The 19,342-nt window shown below is 53.0% G+C and overlaps 2 protein-coding genes across 3 annotated transcripts in view; both read right to left on the reverse strand.

Annotated features, from left to right (window-relative positions):
• Nucleotides 1–61: 61 nt before the first annotated feature.
• On the reverse strand, nucleotides 62–8,366 carry CCDC97 (coiled-coil domain containing 97). Of its 2 annotated transcripts, none has more exons than XM_081118869.1 (5): nucleotides 8,232–8,366; nucleotides 6,572–7,027; nucleotides 4,696–4,974; nucleotides 4,108–4,237; nucleotides 62–2,204 (listed from the first exon to the last, which is right to left on the reverse strand). In XM_081118869.1, exons 1-5 carry the CDS (start codon nucleotides 8,275–8,277, stop codon nucleotides 2,084–2,086), a joined length of 1,032 nt encoding a protein of 343 aa, XP_080974995.1. In that variant the 5' UTR covers nucleotides 8,278–8,366; the 3' UTR covers nucleotides 62–2,083. The 2 variants fall into 2 exon arrangements, with proteins under 2 accessions (XP_080974995.1, XP_080974996.1); XM_081118870.1 differs by having other exon boundaries at nucleotides 6,572–7,074; nucleotides 8,232–8,354.
• A 2,221-nt stretch (nucleotides 8,367–10,587) lies between these two features.
• Nucleotides 10,588–19,342, reverse strand: part of HNRNPUL1 (heterogeneous nuclear ribonucleoprotein U like 1) — a 29,028-nt gene continuing 20,273 nt past the window's right edge. The window contains exons 11-15 of the mRNA XM_081118871.1: nucleotides 16,032–16,200; nucleotides 15,195–15,479; nucleotides 13,824–14,113; nucleotides 12,362–12,553; nucleotides 10,588–11,797 (exon numbers count right to left, since the gene is read on the reverse strand). Coding sequence (XP_080974997.1) covers nucleotides 11,687–11,797; nucleotides 12,362–12,553; nucleotides 13,824–14,113; nucleotides 15,195–15,479; nucleotides 16,032–16,200 — 1,047 coding nt within the window. The 3' untranslated portion in view covers nucleotides 10,588–11,686. The remainder of the gene's footprint in view (nucleotides 11,798–12,361; nucleotides 12,554–13,823; nucleotides 14,114–15,194; nucleotides 15,480–16,031; nucleotides 16,201–19,342) is intronic.

Genomic DNA, 19,342 nt, shown 5'->3' on the forward strand with positions numbered 1-19,342 from the left:
TCATCCTAATTCTTAATCAACGGCTGTGTTCACTTAAAAAAAAACACCTAACAAATTTACGTACGGCAAAGTACATCACAAATTTAATGATCGAATGATCAGTGAAAAATGTGCACGAAGGGCTGATGCCTGGAATACGAGCGCTCACAACCTGAGGGCACGGGCACAAGTACCAGGAGAGGTCTCTCCTGAGTCAGCCTGGCTGGACTGCCCTGGCCCCTCTGGGAGGGGATTATCAATACTGAGAGCAGGAGGCACACAGGACGCTGTGATGGTTGTGATTCAAATACTGACTTCTCCATCAAGATGATTCGGTCATGTCTATGTGGAGGACAGTGCCTGGCACCAGAGGTCCCCAAAGCTTAGCTGCTATCCACAGCTAACTCTTCTGTCTTCCCATCTGAGGACGTCTGTGCATCCGCCCACCTAGTGGCCCAACAGCTGACAGGCAGGCCGGAGAGCTCTCCAGGACTTGTGCTTTCAGACCTGCGTTTCCGATGGCTGCCCTCCTTCCTGGGCCTCCCTTGACCCCTCTATGAGCTGAGTCTCTAGTTTACAGGGCTGTCTGGAGGATTCGGTGCACCTCACTTGGGCCTGGCATAGAATAGAACTGCTCAGAAACCAGAACTTTCCTTTTCTTAAGTCTCACTGGACAGCCTGAATGTCCCTCGGCGCCCGTCCAGCTCTCACTTTCTGTGTCTGGCTCTAATTCTGGTTGACCCAGAAGGCGCAGCTGAGTCTAGGAGGGTCAAGAGCCATGCCCCTAGGTGGTCTCAAGGTCTCTGCTCACTCTGGGCCCAGGAGGCAGCTGGGAGAGTCCTTCAGGCTTGGCTCTGGAAGGATGCCACCACTCCTGCACACAAGACTGAGAGGTCCCCAGACCCCACCTCCCTGACCCTTGGCTGTGCCCTCCTCCAGCAGACGGCCCTTTTCCATGTGTGTCTACCGGAGGAGCATGAGCTGGGTGTGGGGGCATGGGAAGGCGGGATGCCTGGGTTCCCACAGGCCTGGGGCTGAGTCACCAGGCGGCCATCTGGCTCCCATTAGCCCGGGGAGGCAGGGGGCTCCGTGGGGCGGGCCCTGTGGCTGGCTGGGGCAGAGACGAGGGGCAGCCTGTGTGTGGGGGATGACTCAGGACCCATGATAACAGCCTGTGCGTATTTGGGGAGTGTAAACAGGAGGGAGAGGGAGGCAGAGGAAGTGAAGAAAGGGAAAATTGTGGCTGGGCAGAGGGGGGCCGTGGGCTGGGAGGGGAAAGTCCCCGACCTCCCTATACCCCTCCCCCCACACCCAAGCTGGCAGGCCCATGATTCCCAGTGCTTCTCCTGCCCACCCCGCCCAGGCCTGGGTCCTGATGGAGAGGTAACAGCTGTGGCCACCTCTGTGGTCTCCCCCCTGCCTGCAGTGAGGCCATACTCAGCAGCCAGCCTGGGAATGGCACTGAACCCCAGAGATAAAGGCTTACAGACAGAGACAGCACAGAGGCCAAGATGGAAACGGACTGACAGGAAGAACCATAGGCCCACAAGGCTGACGGAAAGAAGGGAACATAACAGAGGCAAGGAGGGCTGGACACACACAGGACAGGTGAATGACAGGCCGGGACCAGAAGGGGAGACAGTGAGCTGCTCTGGGGCCAGGGATCAGCCTGCCCCCAAGTTGGGCACTGGTGTCGACCTGGCTGGCTCTAGCTACAAAGGGCCCTGCTGGCCTTGGGCAAGGGGAGGTTCACTCTGTTGTGGGGAGAGAGGCCAAGGCACAGAGTGAGGAGAAAAACAAAGGCAAAGAGGAAAAAAAGAGACTGAGGTGGAGAGAGAGACAGAAAGCAGAAGACAGAAAGGCAGGGAGAAAAAGAGACCAAAGACAGAGAAAGAAAGCCAGAGAAACAGCAATGAAGGCGGGGAAGCAGGGCTGGGCTGGGGGAGGCAGGGAACTGCAGACACAGTGGGAGGGGCAGCGGGAGATGGGACCAGACCCTGTGAGGCTGGCGGGTGGGCAGCTGCGCTGGGGCCCCTAGAGAAAGTCCGAGCCAGCCTCCGGTCAGCTGCCTTGTTTCAGTGGGGCAGGGCGGGGGGCCAGGCCATCAGTCCCCGTCTGGCTCTGGGCTAGGCGCGTCCTCAGGCTCCTCTCCGTCAAAGTACCTCTCCTCCTCATCCCGGGCCACGATGTCCAGGTTGTCAAAGTCGGGGTTATCGTCCACAGTGCTGCAGAGAGGGGGGCTGTCAGTCTGGTGCTCCCCTGCGCCCCAGTCTCCACCTATCTGCTCCTCAGCCTTTGGAGAAGCTGGGGACATGGCTCAGGACCCCTGAGATCAAAGGCCCATATGCTGGCAGCTCTAAGTCCCAGCTAACCCCTGGTGAGGGATGTTGCGTATCTCAGGGATTGAAATCAGAGATTTTACATAAAAACTTCTGGTTTCTCTTGAAAAGCTGGAAGGTGTGGTGTGGTGACACTGGGGCCCACATTCCCAAGGCAGTGGTTCTCAACCAGGAAGGCTTTGTCCCCCGAGACGACATCTGGTGATAACTGGAGACATTTGGTTATCACAACTACAGGGCTGCGACTGGAACCCAGAGGGTGGAGGCAGGGGCATTACTCAGCATTTTGGTGCACAAAGTAAAGCCCCCTGCACAAAGAATTATGCTGAGGCCCGAAACTGCACTAAGGGGACAAGTGATCCTAAACTGCAAGCCTGGCCCCACTCCAAATTCTCCCTCAGCTCTTCTCAAGCTCACTTCCATGCAGAAAGCACTGTCTGATCTGCTGCCCCCTCTAATGAGACCTCCTAGCCCTGCCTGGTCCCGCCACTCGGGGAGCCTTACTACTCCTCTGTGCCACCTCAGGGCTCTTGCATCTGCTGTTCCCCCTGCCAGGAACACTCTTCCCCCAGATATTTGTTGCTTACCCCTCACTTGTTGCTCAGAGGGCCTTCCCCGGCTACCTTATCTCCCCCTTCTCCCTTCACTTTTCTTCATGGCCCATCACCAACAAATGCTTGCTGTTTGTTTTCCTTACTATAGTGGGAACCCCTTCAGGGCAGGGAACCTTCTCATAGCTTTTGTTCCCTGCTTTATCCCCAGCCTGGACACAGCAGCCACTCAGCATGAGGTGGCTGAAAACCAGGAGGGACCATGCGGCAATGATGCCCAGCAGCGCCCTCTGGAGAGGGGACTGGCTTCAGTCCCTACCATTCCCCATTCCTCACGCCAGGCCCAGGTTCCTTGTGGGTTTTACGACAGCAATGGTTCCCTGAGGGCTCCCATGGCCCAGGCGCTCGCTCACTGCCCTGTGGAAACTCAGGCTATGAGGCTGGCCCTGGCTGGAAGTGATCAGCTGGACTAGACTCCAGAGCCCAGGCACTGAGATTGGGCCAGTGATACTGTCTCTGGCTCTGCGTGGGCCAGGGGCTGTTGTGATCCCCATTCAACTGATGTGCCACCAAAGTCTGCTTGTTCACATGGTATCAGAGCTGGTTTGAAACCAGGGCCCTCTGTTGCCACACCGCCACTGGGGACCACAAGGCGAGACTGCCGCAGACAAACCACTTCTCTCTGGTTCTGATGTTTCGCTGTGCCCTTCTCCCTGGTGGCAAAGTCCTTTTCAAAGCAGGTGGCCATGCACCTCGCCCCTGGGGTTACACTGGAGAAATTATCTACCAGCACTGCAGGGGCACTCACCACAGGCTCCTCCCCGCCACACATTAGCTCTGCCAGGGATCACTTCCTGCAGCATGAGGAGGTGTGGGGTCCTGGGGGACACTTGGGAGGCCTGGGGGTAGTGGCACCCTGCCAGAACACCCCACTTGCCAGAGTAGGAATGTCTCAATGCTTTATCAATACCGAGTTGAATGTCAGCCCTGCTCATCCCTTCCTCACATTTGGAGGACAGAGGCTCTCAGATGGACAAAGCTCATCCAAGGTCACCCACTGATCTTTGGCTGATCTAAAACCCTGAGGCTGTCTGACCCCAGGGCCCACAGCCTGGAACTGTTCTGGGGCCTTCTAGCACCACAAAGGGAGGCCCTCCATGGAGGTGCCTGGGATCTGGCATGTGGTTGAGGGCTGTAGGGTGCTGGGTTAGGGGATGGGGAGGTGGGGCACAAAGCACCTGTAGTCAAAGTCCCCGTCCTTGCCGTCCAGGAAGCGCTGGTGCATGCGGCTGGTAAACTCTTCCCGCAGGATCAGCCTCTCCTCTGAGTCAGGTACCCAGGTCTCTGAGTCTTTGCCAGGACTCTGGTCTGTGGAGGAGACATCCACAGTGCAGGAGTGTGAGGGCTACACTCAGGTAGGCACTGAACACAGTCCAGAGAGCTGCCTCCTTTGTACTGGGTGGCAATGGGAACACAGCAGTGACCAGAAAGCCTGTAGTCCCTGCCCTCCTGGAGAACACACCAAGCACATAATGACAACCAGTTTCCGGGGGCTGGAGAACAGGGTCAGAACTGGACATATGAAGGGGGGTGAAGGGAAGGCATAGGGACAGGAGCAAAGGCTGGGAGGTGAGGGATTCCTTGGTGCTTTTGAGGACTGGGGGCAGAGATGCAGGAGGATGGGATAGGCTAGGGCACACAGGGCACCTGGGTCAGGCAGGGGAGGGACTCGATGTCTGCTCTTGCAGATGGGGCCCAGCCTGGGAGACAGGCAGGCCCAGGACTGTGAAGTTCGGATACTGGGGCCCCCTGCTGCTGGCTCTCACCTTCCTTGTCACTGTCCTCCTCTTCTTCCTCCTCCTCCAGGCAGGCCTCCTCCTCCTCCTGCTGCTGGAGCAGCCGTTGCTGCAGTTCCCGCTCTTGGTAGGACTGGAGCAGCAGGTCAGACAGCGGGCAAGCAGGCGTGCCAGGGGAGCCTGGCTTGGGTGGCTGCTGGGCCGGGGTGCGGGCACTAAGCTCCTCCTGGGTTAGGTACTGCCCGATGTACTGCTCATACAGCAGTGGGGCCCGGAACCGCATCTGCTCATCACTGAAGTACTCGCCCTCTGCACAGAGACAGGGTGGGGTGAGGAGCCCGTGGATGAGGTCAGGGGCTGCATGTAGGGTGAAGGTGTCTGAGCAGACGTATATCCATGCGTGTGTGTGATCAGGCTGGTAGGAAGACATGAATGCCTAAGTGTGAGTGTGTACACATTCAAAAATGTAGGAAAATATACAGATGCCTGAGGTCCTGTGGCCACCAGTACTCACGCATGCCTCTGAGCACATGTGTGTGACCAGGCCCATATCTGCATGTGTACTCATGTGTCCAAGCATGTGTGCAGAGTCAGGCCCATGAACATCTGCCCCTAGTGGCCTGGGGCCCCTGGACAATGCGCCAGGCAGGACTCACAAGCTCCTGCCCGCACCCTCCCACGGCTGTCAGCACACTGCCATGGGTACCTGTGTAACTGGAGTTGGAGCAGGATGTTACAGGCAGATGTATGGGCAGTCTATAAGCTGTGTGGGCCTGTCTGTTGAGCCTCATTCTGGCAGTTGGTGCACACATCTGGCACGAAAGTGTACATCTGTGTGGAGCTGGCACATGTGTGCATGGGATAAGGTAGGCCAGGGCCTCTGCCCAGGTGTACCGTTCCTGGTGGTCTTTCAGACCCCAGACCTCACCTCTCCCTAGTGTTCCTCTCTGCAGCCACCCCCCAGGTGGGCCTGGTATCCCCATCACCCCAAACCCAGGTCCTCTGCATCTCTCCTGGCTGCTTGTTCCTGCATGGGCAGCTCTGTCCCTCAGAAAAGTTAAACCAAGCTTGGCCCCTCCCACCCACTGGTCCTAGCCCTACCTTCAGAGCCCAGGGTGGGAATCTACCCAAATCCTGGCCTCTGGAGCACCAGTGGTGAATGTCCCTGTCCTACCTTCCATCTTGCCCTCTCTTACGCCCAGCTTTTATGTTTCTCAACAGATTCTGTTTTCTCCCTCCTTTTCCCTGACTGTCACCCTCTTTCTGGGTCTGTTTTTCCCTCTCCTTCTCTGACTCAGTTTCTGTCACCCAACCCCCTTCATTCATTCTCTTTCCTGTCTTCATTTTGCTCATCTGTCGCTGTGTCCCACTCTTTCCATTTCCGTCAGCCCATGCCTTCGCCCTAACTAGAAACTTCATTCACTCTCTGCTTCATTTGCTCTCATCTTTTGGCTTTAGTTCTGGTGTCTTTGGTCACAAAAACACTTGTCATGTCACAGTCAAACAGGTACTGATGTTTTCCTTCATGCTTTTCACGTGTGTCTTGTTTGAGAGGGCCTTTGTGTCCCCAGGGTCATAAACACACTCTCCTAGGTTTCCAGCAATGCCTTTGTGTTTGGTATGAGGGAGGGATCTAATTTTCCCGAAGGATAACCAGTTATCATGGTGCTAGGCACTCTGTCCTCGGCTCATAGATGTGAAATGGTACTTCTGTCATTCCCATTCTCTTCCCCTGGGTCCCTGTTTGTGTAGCCCTATCTCACCTGTCACTTCACATCTGTCTCAGTCTCTCCCTGTGTCCCTGTCTCAACACTTATCTCCCAGGATCTCTGTGTTTCTGCTCTTGCATACTTCTTATTTACTCTGCCTCAGTTTCCCCTCCTGTCCAGCCCATCTGCCCCCATACCTTGGATGAGCTCACGCAGGGCGGCGTAGCGCCTGTTGCGCAGGCGGGTGCGCAGGGTGCGGGGTCGGGCTGTGCCCTGTCGGGCCACCTCAGCACAGTAGAAGTCTGCACGGTGGTCACCACGCAAGTGGCCAAAGCAGGCCAGGTGCTCCTCGCGGAGGCTTGTGCGGAAACGCTCCAGAAACACCAGCGGCTTCTCCTGGTACAGCTGGCCCAGGATGGCCACCTTCTCCTGCTCAGTCAGGTCCGGTTCTCCTTGCTGCTGGCTGCATACAGGCAGGCGGCTGGCAGCCACGGCATGCAGCATAGCACTCACTGCTGTGTTCTTGGCCTCAGGGGCATCACTGTCCAGGGCCCTTGGCACTCCTTCCACTGCTTCCACCTTGTCTAGGGGTTTGGGTGGAACCGGATTCCAGCTTAGCTCCCCCCAGTGCCCAGAACTGGGCTCTGTGCAGCCTGTAAGGAGATATCAGCCTGGTGACACTGGTTTCAGACTCTGGCCTCTAGAATTGTGAGAGAATAAATTTCTGTTGTTTTAAGCCACCCAGTTTGTGGTAATTTGCTACAGCAATAGAGGCTGAGCTTGAGAAATAGGAAGGAAATCGGAAAGAGGGGTGTCAGAGAAACCAAGGGAAAACTTTAAAAAAGGACAGAGCGGGTCAATAGCATTGTATTCTCCGTATCATCTAACAAGAAAAAGCCTGAATGGGGTGACACAGGGAGGTCACTGGGGACCTTAAGCAGGGCAGTACCTAAAGGTAAAAGCCAGACTGCAGTGGGTGGGAGGTGAGGAAATGGAAACAAGTATGGATGACTCTTTGGAAAAGATAGATGGTTTCTGGAAGGCAGCATGGGATTAAGGGATAGATTTTCTTTTTAGGTTAAAAGATTTTTTTTTAATTATGGAAAATTTCAAACTTTTACAGAAATAGAGAGCCCCCCACCCCTACTCCAGTCAGCCAGCTTCAACAGTGATCAGTTCTTGGCCAGTCATGTTTCAGCTTCCCAAACACACCTCACCCCACATGGCATTACTCTGAAGCAGCGGGATGGAATTTTAAGATGAGCAAAACAACAGCATTTTAGATATTCATAGGAAGGCATTAGGAGAAATAGATTTAAAACTCCAAGGAGAGAGAGATCGGGGGAGCACAGAAATGGATTAAGCACCCCGGGGTGGCAGAAGGGGCTGTGAACTTTGGGGGAAGAAGAATTGGAATGAAATGGAGGAAGCCGTTAGTCTGAGGCAAGTAGAGTTTGCATGGGGCAGGAGGAGGGTTAGTCTGGGGAAAGGGAAGGGTCAATTTGTCAAAATGAAGAAGGTAACTTGAGAAACAGGTTGGCCGATGCAAAGGTAGAGTAAGCTGGGGACAGGGGCGAGGTTTACGTTAACCTGAGAATCAGCCTGGTAAGGAACTGGGTTAGGCTGGGACAAGGAAAAGGCTGGCCTGGAACGTGGAACAGATTAATTTCCGGGAAGGGGATGGAGTACAGGTCAGCCCGCAGCGAGAGGGGTTACTCTGGACAAAGTGCTGAAGGGGCAGGTAAGGCCGAGGGCAGGTGTCCCCCTATAAACAGTCCTCCTTCGCGCTCTGGGAATAACTTCCCAAAGACCCCGCAGCCCCACCCTCCCGCTGCCTCCGCGTCGCCTGGACCTCACCTTCATCGGGTGCCTTCGCCGCCGCCGCAGTCGCCACAGCCTCCATCCTGGTCTTCTACGCTTATTAACCGCCGCGGTAAACTCGGCCCGACGCCCTCAGCGGCCCCTTCCGGCTGAGCACACAACCTGAGGTCCCGATGCTCCGCTGCGCCCAGAACCAAAGTTCCGGACCGAAGGCTGACCTCCCTAAGCGCATGCGTGTCTCCCTCAGGTCCCACCCTCCGTAGCCAGGAAGGGAAAGGGCTCCAGGGTCAGAGAGGCCCTTCCGTTCCGTTCGCCCCCACCCCCAAGCTGAATCGCTACGAAATTGGAATATCAGGAGGGAGATGAATTGTTGTTCAACCTGTTTACTGCTGTGACTCCAAGAGCCCGGCATACTTGATTTGGGATGGATGGTTGGTTGGTTGAGAAACCCTTCAGTGCCTCAAAGGGTTTGTCCTCCAGTTTAGAGCCGCGTCTACCCCTTTATTTCTTCACCACGTCAAAGAATAACTTAAGTCTTGTCTCTTGCACTGTCATCACACCCAGTCCCTGCTAGCATGAGATGGGTGGTGAGAACTGGGACAATCTGCAGATGTCTCCCTGGGAGAAAACCGTGGACTTAGAAAACTGATTTGCCTTAGGTAGGGACTCAGGTGTTTACCAAAAGTAGACAGACATGTCATCAGTGATCACCCAGAGTGTCCAGGGCTATGATGGACTGAAAGGGCTAAGGGAGCTGCCACCCCATTCTGGAGGGCCAGGGAAGGCTTCTTTTGGGAGGACGGGATGCCCAAGCTAAGTCTTGAAAGATGACTTAGGACTAGAGGAAGGGGGGTAGGGAAGGGTGTCAGGCAGGGAGATGGGCGAGGCAAAGATCCAGAGGGGAGGATACACATGGGTAGTTCTGGTTGCTATAAGGACTGCAGGATGGCCCAGGAAGAGGAAGAATTCTAACTTGAAGGCCTTGTTTGGGCTGCAGAGGACTTAGAACCTCACAAATCTTTATGCAAAATTCCACATACATGTGGATTTGGCTCATGGCATTTGTAGATTCTTCAAGGGACTTGTGACTTCCCCAGAACAAACCACTGATCCAAGGGGGAGCAGCAAAAGATAAGCTAGTGAGGTCATCAGGGGCCAGGCATGGGGCCTTGTAAGCCGTATTAAGTAGTCTGAGCTCCTTTATATCCTGTGGGGCAGGGGCAGGGGGTATCAGGGTAAGGGACTGGAGGTAAGGGAGATGTCAGGAGGCTGGTGCAGTAATCCAGACACTGGCCAGGAGCAGTTTGCATTCCCAGGATATTTCCCACAGGATAGGTGGGGACTACACGCAAACGTTATCACCATGCCAGCAGAGGGCGCTGTTGCCCAACACATGGACCAGCGTTGGTAAGGGAACTTCCCAGGCAGGAGGCCCTCCCTTAGCAGGGAGAGGGGACACTTACTCCAGCGTCCTTTTTAGTCCAAGTAGCCACCAACCTTGGCTCCTTATTACATTCAGACATCCCACCTTGACCTCAAAAGGATTCAGCCTCTTTTGTACTGTCTCCTCCACAAGGCTGAGATGAAGGGATGGGGCTGACCTGGCCACTCCTGTGCTCCAGCACTGTCCCTCACCAAGGGCCAGGAACACAGCATGTCCAGAGGGAATGAAGAACTGACTCAAATTGCTGGAGGAGGAGGAGGATGGGCTGTGGGAATGCAATGAGAATGTCCTCACTCCCTATTTTAAAATATTGTCCCTTCTCTAGGGAAGCCACCCCCCCACCCCCACCCCAGGCTCTCACAGCTGACTGCTTGGTGCTATCACCATTTGATGAGGGGCCCATGTTACCTGTGGACTGGGAGCCCTGGGAGGGCAGGGTCCAGGACTGCCTTGGCCATGCTGTTCCTCAGCACCACCCAGACTGGGTGAAGAACAGAGCAAGCACCTAACCTATTGGCTGGATAAAGAAGCTCCTGGAATCTCCACTTGACTGGACCCAGATGCACAGGCAGGGACTACCCTAAGTCTAGCTCACAGGCCAGACCTGAGGTAGATGAGCAGTCACACCCAGTAATGACCCCCAAGAGTCTAGCTCTGGTCTCCTCCTAGGGCCCTACTTACCCTCCACACCCAGGGATCTGGTTCCATGCCTTCTAAACAAATTCTTGGAGATTTGGGACTCTGAGTGGACTGGAAAGGGCAGGGACCAGAGAACCACTTCAAAAATGAACTAGTGGGTTTTAAACGGAGGGCCACAGCTCTAAGGGGGCATCCCTAGCACCAAAAACAGGGCCAGGCACAAATCCCTCATTAAGTGTTTAATGAATGGTAAATAATGTCCCCTTGAAAAGGCCCCCCACCCCAATTAAAGGCCAATTGCAGTAACACTTCAAGGTTTCAACCCTTCTTCCTTCCTGCTAGGAGATGCCATGTCATTTATTGAAAGAAAACAAAACAAAACAAAACAGGGCAAACACATTTCTTAATAAGTGCAGTTTGTTAAAATCCTGTTAAAACATATGGGTCAAGGGGAAGTAAAAATAATCAGAGGATCACCGTAGGAAAAACCTTTAGGTCTGGCACCTGGGAGATCTCTGGAGAGGAGGCAGTAGGGAAAACTTCATATTCTGAAGAGAAGGAGCCCCCCCCCCCTTTCCTTTCTCGCCCGCTCAATCCCACCAGAAACTACCAAGACGCCTGGAATAAAAGGTTTCAAGTTCAATAGTCACACTCTCTCCAAATACAAAAAGCAGTTACAATTCAACTCAACACAGAAGCTTGTGTGCAAAGTTATGGGAAACTGAGACATTGTATAAAAAGTTAGGTTAAAGATGATTCTGTGGTTTTGTTTTGAGGGTGTGGTTCTTCGATGGTTGCCTGAACTCAGCAAAGAAATGGTTATCCTGATGAAATATCAATAGCCGACCCACAGTAAAAACAGACAAATTCTAAAAATTAAAAAAAGCATAATTACCAAAAAAATATCTGTCACTGCTTCCTCCCTCCAAATTTTGCTTTTTAAACTTTTTTTAAAAAATTTTTTGATTTTTTTTTTTTTTTAAATCCTGAAAAGTAGACAGTAAAACAGCTCCTGGAAGAATTTACAACCAACTGCATGAGGGTCTGGGAAGCTGAGGGGCTGGAGCAGGGCTGGGAAGAGTGGACAGAAACAGGTCCTCCCCTCAGCCACTGTAGCCTCACTGCATGACTGAGGGAGGGGTGTATTTAGTCAGAGAGGAGGACGGGAAGAGGAGGAGGAAGGAGGTGGGGAGAGAAAGAAAATGAAGGTCGTCGTTGCCTGTTTGAATCCAGAGAAAAATGCCCAGCCCTGTGGGGGAAGAAGCCCCTCAGAGGGGAGGCGGCGGGCTAGAGGGAGGCAGCCCTGGGATGACCTGTCCCCCAGCACCACAGGACCCAGTGGGGGCAGATGAGGGGCCGAGGTGGGCGCTGGTGGAGGAAGCCGGTGGGGGCCTCCGGGGCACACTGGCTACTGAGTGCTTGTGCCCCCCTGTGTGTTCCCGGTGTAGCTCCCGTAGTCGTAGTTCCCATAGTACGGTGGCCACTGGTTCTGATAGTACTGGTTCCACTGCTGAGCATACTGGGGAGAAACCAAAAGTACCAAGTTGTCCCTCATCCAGACCTACAGTTGGCTCCTCCCCTCACCCCACTCTAACCCAGGGTGGAGATGGGTACAGTGACAACAGCTGACACATGGGTCCCCTGACAGAGAAATCAAGGCACCTAGGGAGGACAAAGGACTGACCTGATGCCACCTGGGTGGGTGGGCAGTATGGGACTAAAGCCCAGGTCTCCTGGCTTGCCAACCTAAGGCCCTTTTCAGGTCTAGGTAAGTACCACATTCAAAATACTTAATCGCAGGTGTGGTGGCTTAGCACCAGCCACTGGAATGGACACTGGCCATGGTGCTGCTATACCCTTTCCTGCTGCACTATGGAGGGGCTAGGACACCAGCTATTCAGCAGCCAGTGCAAAATGTTCACCAAATGGACTGGCAATATCAGGTGAATCCCTGGCAGGCTGCTCATCTTCTTGGGATAAGCAAGGACTCAAGTCTGGGAATACACACCCACAAGGGCCCCTGAAAGTCTCTCCACTCCATTGCCCCCAGCCTCTCCAACCCGTGGCCCCATCTGGCACCTACCTGCTGATACTGGTTATAGCTGGGCTGAGGGTAGGTCTGTGCGGTGGGGGGTGGCGGTGGGGTGTAGGGGGCCGGGGTGTAGCCACCGTAGCTCCCATAGTTGTAGGCAGGTGGTGGTGGAGGTGGAGGTGGTGGGGCTGTATAGCCCTGGCTGTAACCTCCCTGGTTGTAGGGTGGCTGGCTGTAACTTGGCTGGAAAGTGGGGGGAAAAACCAGGGCTCGGTGAAATAGCCAGCTCAGCTGGGGTGAAGGAAGGGCCTTTGTAAGCAGCGGGCTCACAAAGGAACTTCCCTGGTGGAGTCTGAGGACTGAGGGGGAGGTGGGGTAGCGACATGGCAGGGCAGGTGGGTAGGAAAGGATACAGAACTATGCTCTGGACTCTGAGACTCTGGGGAACAAAGCACAGGCATCTCTTGAAATTCCAGGGTGTTGTTTCCCCCGTAAAGTGAAAATTACAACAGAACTGCGCTCTGGTTGCCCTGTGTACTCAATAAGCTTTTGTGCGCGAGCCACTCGGTTCTCAGTGAGTCGTGGTAGTTGTTATGAGAAGAGCTGCTGAGAAAAACAGTGGCAATTTCCTAAGTGCTTCCCATGTCCAGACTGTATCATTAACTCACCCAATCCCCCCACCAGCTCTGAGAGGTACGTTCCATTAGCCTCAATTTACCGAGAAGGAAGCAAAGACTCAGGGAGGTAAAATATTGATTGGGCCCAAGTGACACAGCTAAATAGTGGCAGAGAGCCAGGACTTGACCCCAGATCTGCCTAGTTCCAGAGCTTTCCCCATGAAGCTATAATGCCACCACCCATCTCCCACAAAACTTTGGATGTGAGTTCTATGAACAACTCTAGTCCTTTATGAGGAAAAGGAGGTCTGAGAGGTGAGGCTGTCCTTCCAAGGTCACAAACCCAGGATGTTTCAGGGCAGGGGCTTGAATTTGTGCCAGCTCAATTACTGTTTTACAAAATATTCTTGTTAGACCAAGGCGGGGGAACCATTCATCTGTCTCCTGGCAGCTGTTCCCAGGCCTGGCATGTGAAAGGTATTCAGGCAACGGCTGCGCAATAAAAGGAGACTGCTCTGGCTGACAGGGGCCTGTGCATACCAGAGTCCAAGCACTGGCTTTCTGAGAACTGGAACTGAGTCTGGAGCTGCTCGGGATGAAGGTCTCAGAGCAAAGGCCAAGTCCTTATTAACCTTAGGGCCTTGTCTCCACATCCTGAAGACAAGGGAATCAGCCCCTTCCAGCCTGGGCGAGGGGCAACTCTGAGTGCTTTCTTGGGGATTCAGTGAACCAGTGACACAGCCAAGAGAAATGTACTTGCTGGAGGGACCTGGAGATGGCTAGGGTCCATCCTCGTCATAAGCACTGTCTGGGAGAAAGAAGGGCAGGATTGGAGGTAGGAGTGGAGATGGGCTGAAGCGGGTGTTGGCGACTTCCCTGGCCCCACCTCTTCTTACCTGTGGAGGGCTGTAGCTGCTGATAGTGGGGGTGCTGGTACTGACGCTTGAGCCAGGGATATTGTTGTTCTTGCTGTAGCTGCTGACTCCTGGTGGGTTCCGAGCAGGGCTGTAGGTGGGTGGTGGCGGTGGCTGCTGTGGTGGTGGCTGTGGCGGTGGTGGCTGCTGAGGGGGTGGCTGCTGCTGGGGAGCTCGGTTGTAGCTGCCTCGGTTGTTGGAGTTGTTGTTATCCCGGCTATTGTTACCCCAGCGGTTCTGGTTGTAGCCACCACCTCCGCTGCGGTTGAAACCTGCATTGGAGAAACCAGAGAGGCCTGTCATTCTCCAATTGGGCTCCTCAGGAGCTGGGCTGACTTGGTGACTGCTGCAGCCCCGGTGTGGCCAGGTTCAGAGCAGGAGCTCAGCCAAATGAACAAAGCAGCCCCTCTGGGCATACTCCACCACACAGCCCTGATGACACTCGGTCATCACTGTTGGCTGACAGGTTTGTCTTGGTTTCTATGGCGTCCTCAGCATCTCGACAGCTGTTGAATAAATTGGAAGAGATGTTCTGGAAGAGGGGGGATGCCAAGCACTGGGGACAGTCCTCGTCAGCCTTGTCCAAATGGGCCAGTCTCTCCTGAGCCCTCATGCAGTTGTTTCTTGAACCTGAGACCCTTCCCTTTTCCAAGTCCTACTGGCCTCTGGACCTTAGCTTAGGCATCTCAAAAGGACTTTCCTGAGCCCTGCTTCCCTACAGATTGGGTCAGGTGCCACCTAAGGTCACAGTTCCCCTGGGCTTTCCTATTAAGCCCAGAATCCTTCTGGATTGTCACTACAGGATGATGTGTCTGTCTGAGTCATGGCTGTGTCCCTGAACTATCCAGCACATGACCAAAACATGGTAGGGCATGCTTGTTCAATTATGATCATACACTTTAGTGCAGAGACAGTAGAACTTAAGTGACTAAGAACTTGGACTCTGGGTCACTTGATCCCAACTCTAGATTTAGCTGGGCAAATTCTGGGTAAGTTAACCTCTCTAAGCCCCTTTCTCCATTTGTTTTAAAATCAAAATCCAAAAGCAATCCTAATGTTTGACTTACACCAGGTCCTGAGCTGGGACGCAGGACTGGCAGTAAACTCTGGCCCCCATTCTCAAGGAGCTAAAGGTCAGATGGGAAGAGTCACAAAAATGACAGTAATGTGACATACAAATGGGCAAGCGCCCAGGGGAAACAGGAGTGGGAGCATCTCCCTGAGGCCCTTGAGCCTGTCTCACCCTGGTTCTCTCGGAGTTCGGGCCGGGGTTAGGGAACCTTCACCTACTGACTGAATAAAGAGTCACAAAGCCCAGCCCTGACCCTGGAACCAGAAGTGCAGGGAGCTCACCTCCTCGGTAGTTGCCTCCTCCACCACTGCCTCCTCCTCGGTTCTGGAAGCCGCCTCGGTTGCCCCCAGGCGGGCCTCGGTTGTCATAGCGCTGGAAACCGCCGCCACCCCCGCGGCCCCGGAAGCCACTGCCACCTCGGTTGTCAAAGCGCTTTTCAGGGGGTGGCCCGGCCTTGCGGCCTTCCTCGTTGTATTGCCTCACCAGCTTGTCTGCTTCTTCTCGCTGCAGCTCAATGAACAGCACCTCATCCAGGAAGTCACCAACATCTGGCAGCGTGAAGTTGGCTAGGAGGAAGGGACGGCCCCAGAGGGAACAAGTAGGTCAGTGCCTTTGGAGGTGCGGCCCCCTCCACAACCAGGACACTGTAGTAGTAAGCAAGAGAGACGAGACAGGATCCCAACCTCAGCCTCTCTGACAATGGCCAGTGGCTAACAAAGACGTCTTCTCCATTTCCTGAAGAGGCAGCTAAGATCCACCAAACCAGTGTTGATAAATGCTCCCTCCAGCCTCACCCCAAGGAGCAGGCGAGACAGGTAGAACCTGGGAAGCAAACTGAGACTTGCTCAGCCAGCCCACTCAGTGGGGGCCAGAGGCAGGTAGCATGCAGGTCTCTAGCATTTGCTCCCACATTCCCTCCATCATCCTGTCCCAGCCCCCTGTCTGAAAACCTTGCCACAAGGGAGAGATGAACAACTTTCCCCTTCACAGCTGCACTAGACAGGGAAGGGACAAAGCAGAAGCAAAAAAAAAGGAGCTGGGGGAGAGAAAAACTCTGCAAGGAGCTTTTTCTTAAAGAACCCTATTGAGACGTTCCTCTGGGATCACTCATCTCCTACCTTTCATTTCCAAGACAGCGTGATCTGGGACATCCTTCCCTTCCTCGTCGGTTCGCTTTATTGTTCGGTCTTTTAAGTCCTCGTCAGTGGGACAAATGACAATAGCTTTGCGCTGGAAGCCTTCAAATGGTCTCATTTTTCGTCTCTGAGCTGACCCATAAACATTTGTCTAGGAATGGGTAACAGAAGAGGCACGAGACGGCGCATTACAGGACAGTTTTCTCACCCGTGGGGCATTATGTTGGCCAAGGACTGAGCAGACAGCACTAGTTCTCAGCAGAGAGCCAGGAACAGCAAGTCTTCCTTTAAGGTTTTTGACTCCACCTTCAGAAACTGAATGGACTTGGGAAAGCGACTGCGGACAGTCACAGGACAAGGGCTTTCAATGGTTGGGCTTTGCACTTTAATCCTCTTTGTTCTCGACACTTCGATTTACAAACCCATCCCCCAAAGTAATACAGGCCTTGTTTTATTTAGCTTCACAGATGTTGTGTGTTTTACTAATTGAAGGCAAGACCCTCAGCCAGCAAAAAGATCATGACTTGCTTTATTGCGGTGGTCTGGAACAGAACCCGCAGTATCTCAGAGGAATGCCTGTATGTGCTCATCATAAAAATTCAGAGTACAAGGTATAAAGGTTAGAGTAAGAATTTCTTCATCCACCTACTGCGTTTTACTTCCTAGAGATGAATTATTAAATGTATTTCTAAAAACATCTGTGTGGTTTTTAACATACTATACATACTATACATACTCTACATACTATACATACTCTTCTGAAGTTTTTTTCACTTAACATTCCTCTAACATTTTTCTGTCCCAGTGTTTTCTTTTTTAACTTTTTTTTTTTTTATTAATATGTCTTTATTGATTTCAGAGAGAGGAAGAGAGAGGAAGAGAGATAGAAATATCAATGATGAGAGAGTCATTGATCGGCTGCCTTTACCATGCCACCTACTGGGATGGAGCCACAACCAGGTATGTGCCCTGACTGGGGATCAAGCTGCTATCTCTTGGGTCATAGGTCGATGCTCAACCACTGAGCCACACCCGCGGGGCCCCAGTGTTTTCTTTTAGTGGCTGCATAATATTTATAGAATGGATATCATAGTTAACCAGTCCCTCTAACAACTGTGTGGATTGTTTTTATCAACAATGGTTTATTCTCTAAAACATCAGCCTCACCCATAAGTTTCTAACCAGGAGACCTGAGAAGGCAACAGCTTCACAAGGCCTTTCATTGGAAGTCACTCACCCAGTGCCACACGGGTGTGACGTGGCCAACTCAGATTACAGCCGGGGTGTGCCAGGCCATCCCTCTGCGAGGCCTGCCTTGGTCAAGGTGGCTCTTGCTCTGGAGGCCTCCTCATAGCACCCACTTAAGGAAGCTCTCCTGCCCAGTGGGGATGGGAGGAACAGGGGTGGAACACACTGCACTTCTAAAGAGCTGGCCTCTGTCCTGGGAAGTGGCTAGACTGAAGGATGCCTTGTAGGACACTCTGGAACTGAGGTGTGGAGAACCCTCTTGGAGACCGTTTCCTAGACTGCATCTCCCTCCCCATACTTGTTGGCTTGGGGAAAGGAAGAACGTCTAAACCACACCAGCAGAAATGCGAATACTTGCCTTTCCTGGAAAAAAGGGAGTTAGCTGCCGGCAGCTGTTGCCACAGCAAACACAATGAGGTCAGAGACCCTGGGTTGGCCCAGGACTGCTGTGGTCACTGGGGGCTGCTAGTGTCTGTTGCTAAGAGACCAGCACAATAGCTAGATCAGCTTTTTCCAGCTGTGTGAGCTCCCCCTGCCTAGCTTCTACTTCTGCCAGTCCCACCCTGCTTGAAGATGCTGACTCTAAGAAGGTCTGCTGGGGCTGTGTTCCCTGACTCCTGGCCACCCCCAATCTCCAGCAATGTCGGCCAAAGGACAGGAGTTTGGTTTCTCAGAGGAGCTGGATTGGTAGTTTTGGTGTGACAGCCTGGGGGAGTAAGGGAACACAGCAGGCTGCTCACAGCCAGATTCTATAAGAGTCCCCTGACCCATGTCCACTCTCACTTGTCCCTCTCCTCCACAGCTCAGTGGGATCAGGCTGGCAGTGGGAGAAACCTGGCTGGATCCCAGAGGAGCAAATTTAACGCTGGTGATAAAGAGTTCAGTCTGGGTTCACAGTAAGGTAAACCCATGTGCAGTGTGAGAACTAGCTGGAGTGTCACGATGGAACTGGCTAAGGCCCTGGGGACAAGGAGGGTGAAGGAAAAAAACACCCCCTTCTCCCAATGCCTGCCAATAAGAGGTGGTCTGGGCCTCTGCTCTCGCTCTGGGTTTGTTTCAGGCTAGGGTTGAGCAGATTTCCTCTCCCAACACCTAACTGCCTGGCGAGATCATTTAAATTAATTTGTCTAGCCCTGGCTGGTGTGGCATAGTTGGATGGAGCATCGTCCTGTACACCAAAAGACTGTGGGCTCGATCCCTGGTTGGGATGTATGTGGGAGGCAACCCGATGTTTTTCTCTCTCTCCTTTTCTCTAAAATCAACAAACAAATCCTTAGATGGAGATTTAAAAAATTATAAATTAATTTGTGTATCAAGAACTATCCAACAGCATTTTTTCTTTTTTGTGTTGAAGAACTAAGTTCTTACTATGTGCTCCTTTCAAATGCTGGATACAAGCGATTGTTTCTTCAACTGTAAACACGGATTACAGTTTATTATGAAAACATGTAACTTAGGACCGTCAGATGGAAGAGATGCATAAGGCAAGGTTACGCGGGAAGGGGTGCACCCACCACTCTCCCACATCTCCACATGTTCATGACCTAAAGCTCCTGCTCAGTTGTTTTGTATAAGATGCTTACTCCTATGCACAGGCAACTTGGTCCCCTGGAGTTTCCAACCACCATTCTGGTGAGCCAAGCACCATCACAAGCTCTACCCTCACCAGGAGCCCTCAACTCCCAGTAACCAACTATCCAGGGCTACATGTATAGAAGCACTCCAGTAAGGCTGCCAGGGCAGGGGTGCTACTCACTTTGCATATTTGTACTTTCACAGGTTTTTAAGAAAGGATGAATGCAAGGCTTGGGGGACGGAGGTTTGTTCACAGATCCCCAAACACAGGATGTGCTACAAGAGAAACCCTCAGGACACATGTCAAGAATGAGGTCTCATAGGTGGTAAACATGAGGAACTCCTCACCCCAAGGCAGGGATCCTTAACTAATCCTTAACTATGTTTGGGTCACTTCTACTTTTGAGAATATTGAATGCCACAGATGATCTTCCCATTCTAACTCAAAACTGTCTAGTAGTTGTTTTTTT

The sequence above is a fragment of the Miniopterus schreibersii genome (genome assembly GCF_964146895.1).
Source record: "Miniopterus schreibersii genome assembly, chromosome: 18".
In the NCBI taxonomy this organism is placed as follows: Eukaryota; Metazoa; Chordata; class Mammalia; order Chiroptera; family Miniopteridae; genus Miniopterus; species Miniopterus schreibersii.

Excerpts from the sequence above, each read along its gene's own strand:
- CCDC97 (XM_081118869.1), bottom strand. The coding sequence starts at position 8,277 with ATGGAGGCTGTGGCGACTGCGGCGGCGGCGAAGGCACCCGATGAAG. Across the intron at positions 7,028-8,231 it reads GGCGAAGGCACCCGATGAAG|GCTGCACAGAGCCCAGTTCT; the intron begins GTGAGGTCCAGG and ends ATCTCCTTACAG. Across the intron at positions 4,238-4,695 it reads GGAGGACAGTGACAAGGAAG|ACCAGAGTCCTGGCAAAGAC; the intron begins GTGAGAGCCAGC and ends TCTCCTCCACAG.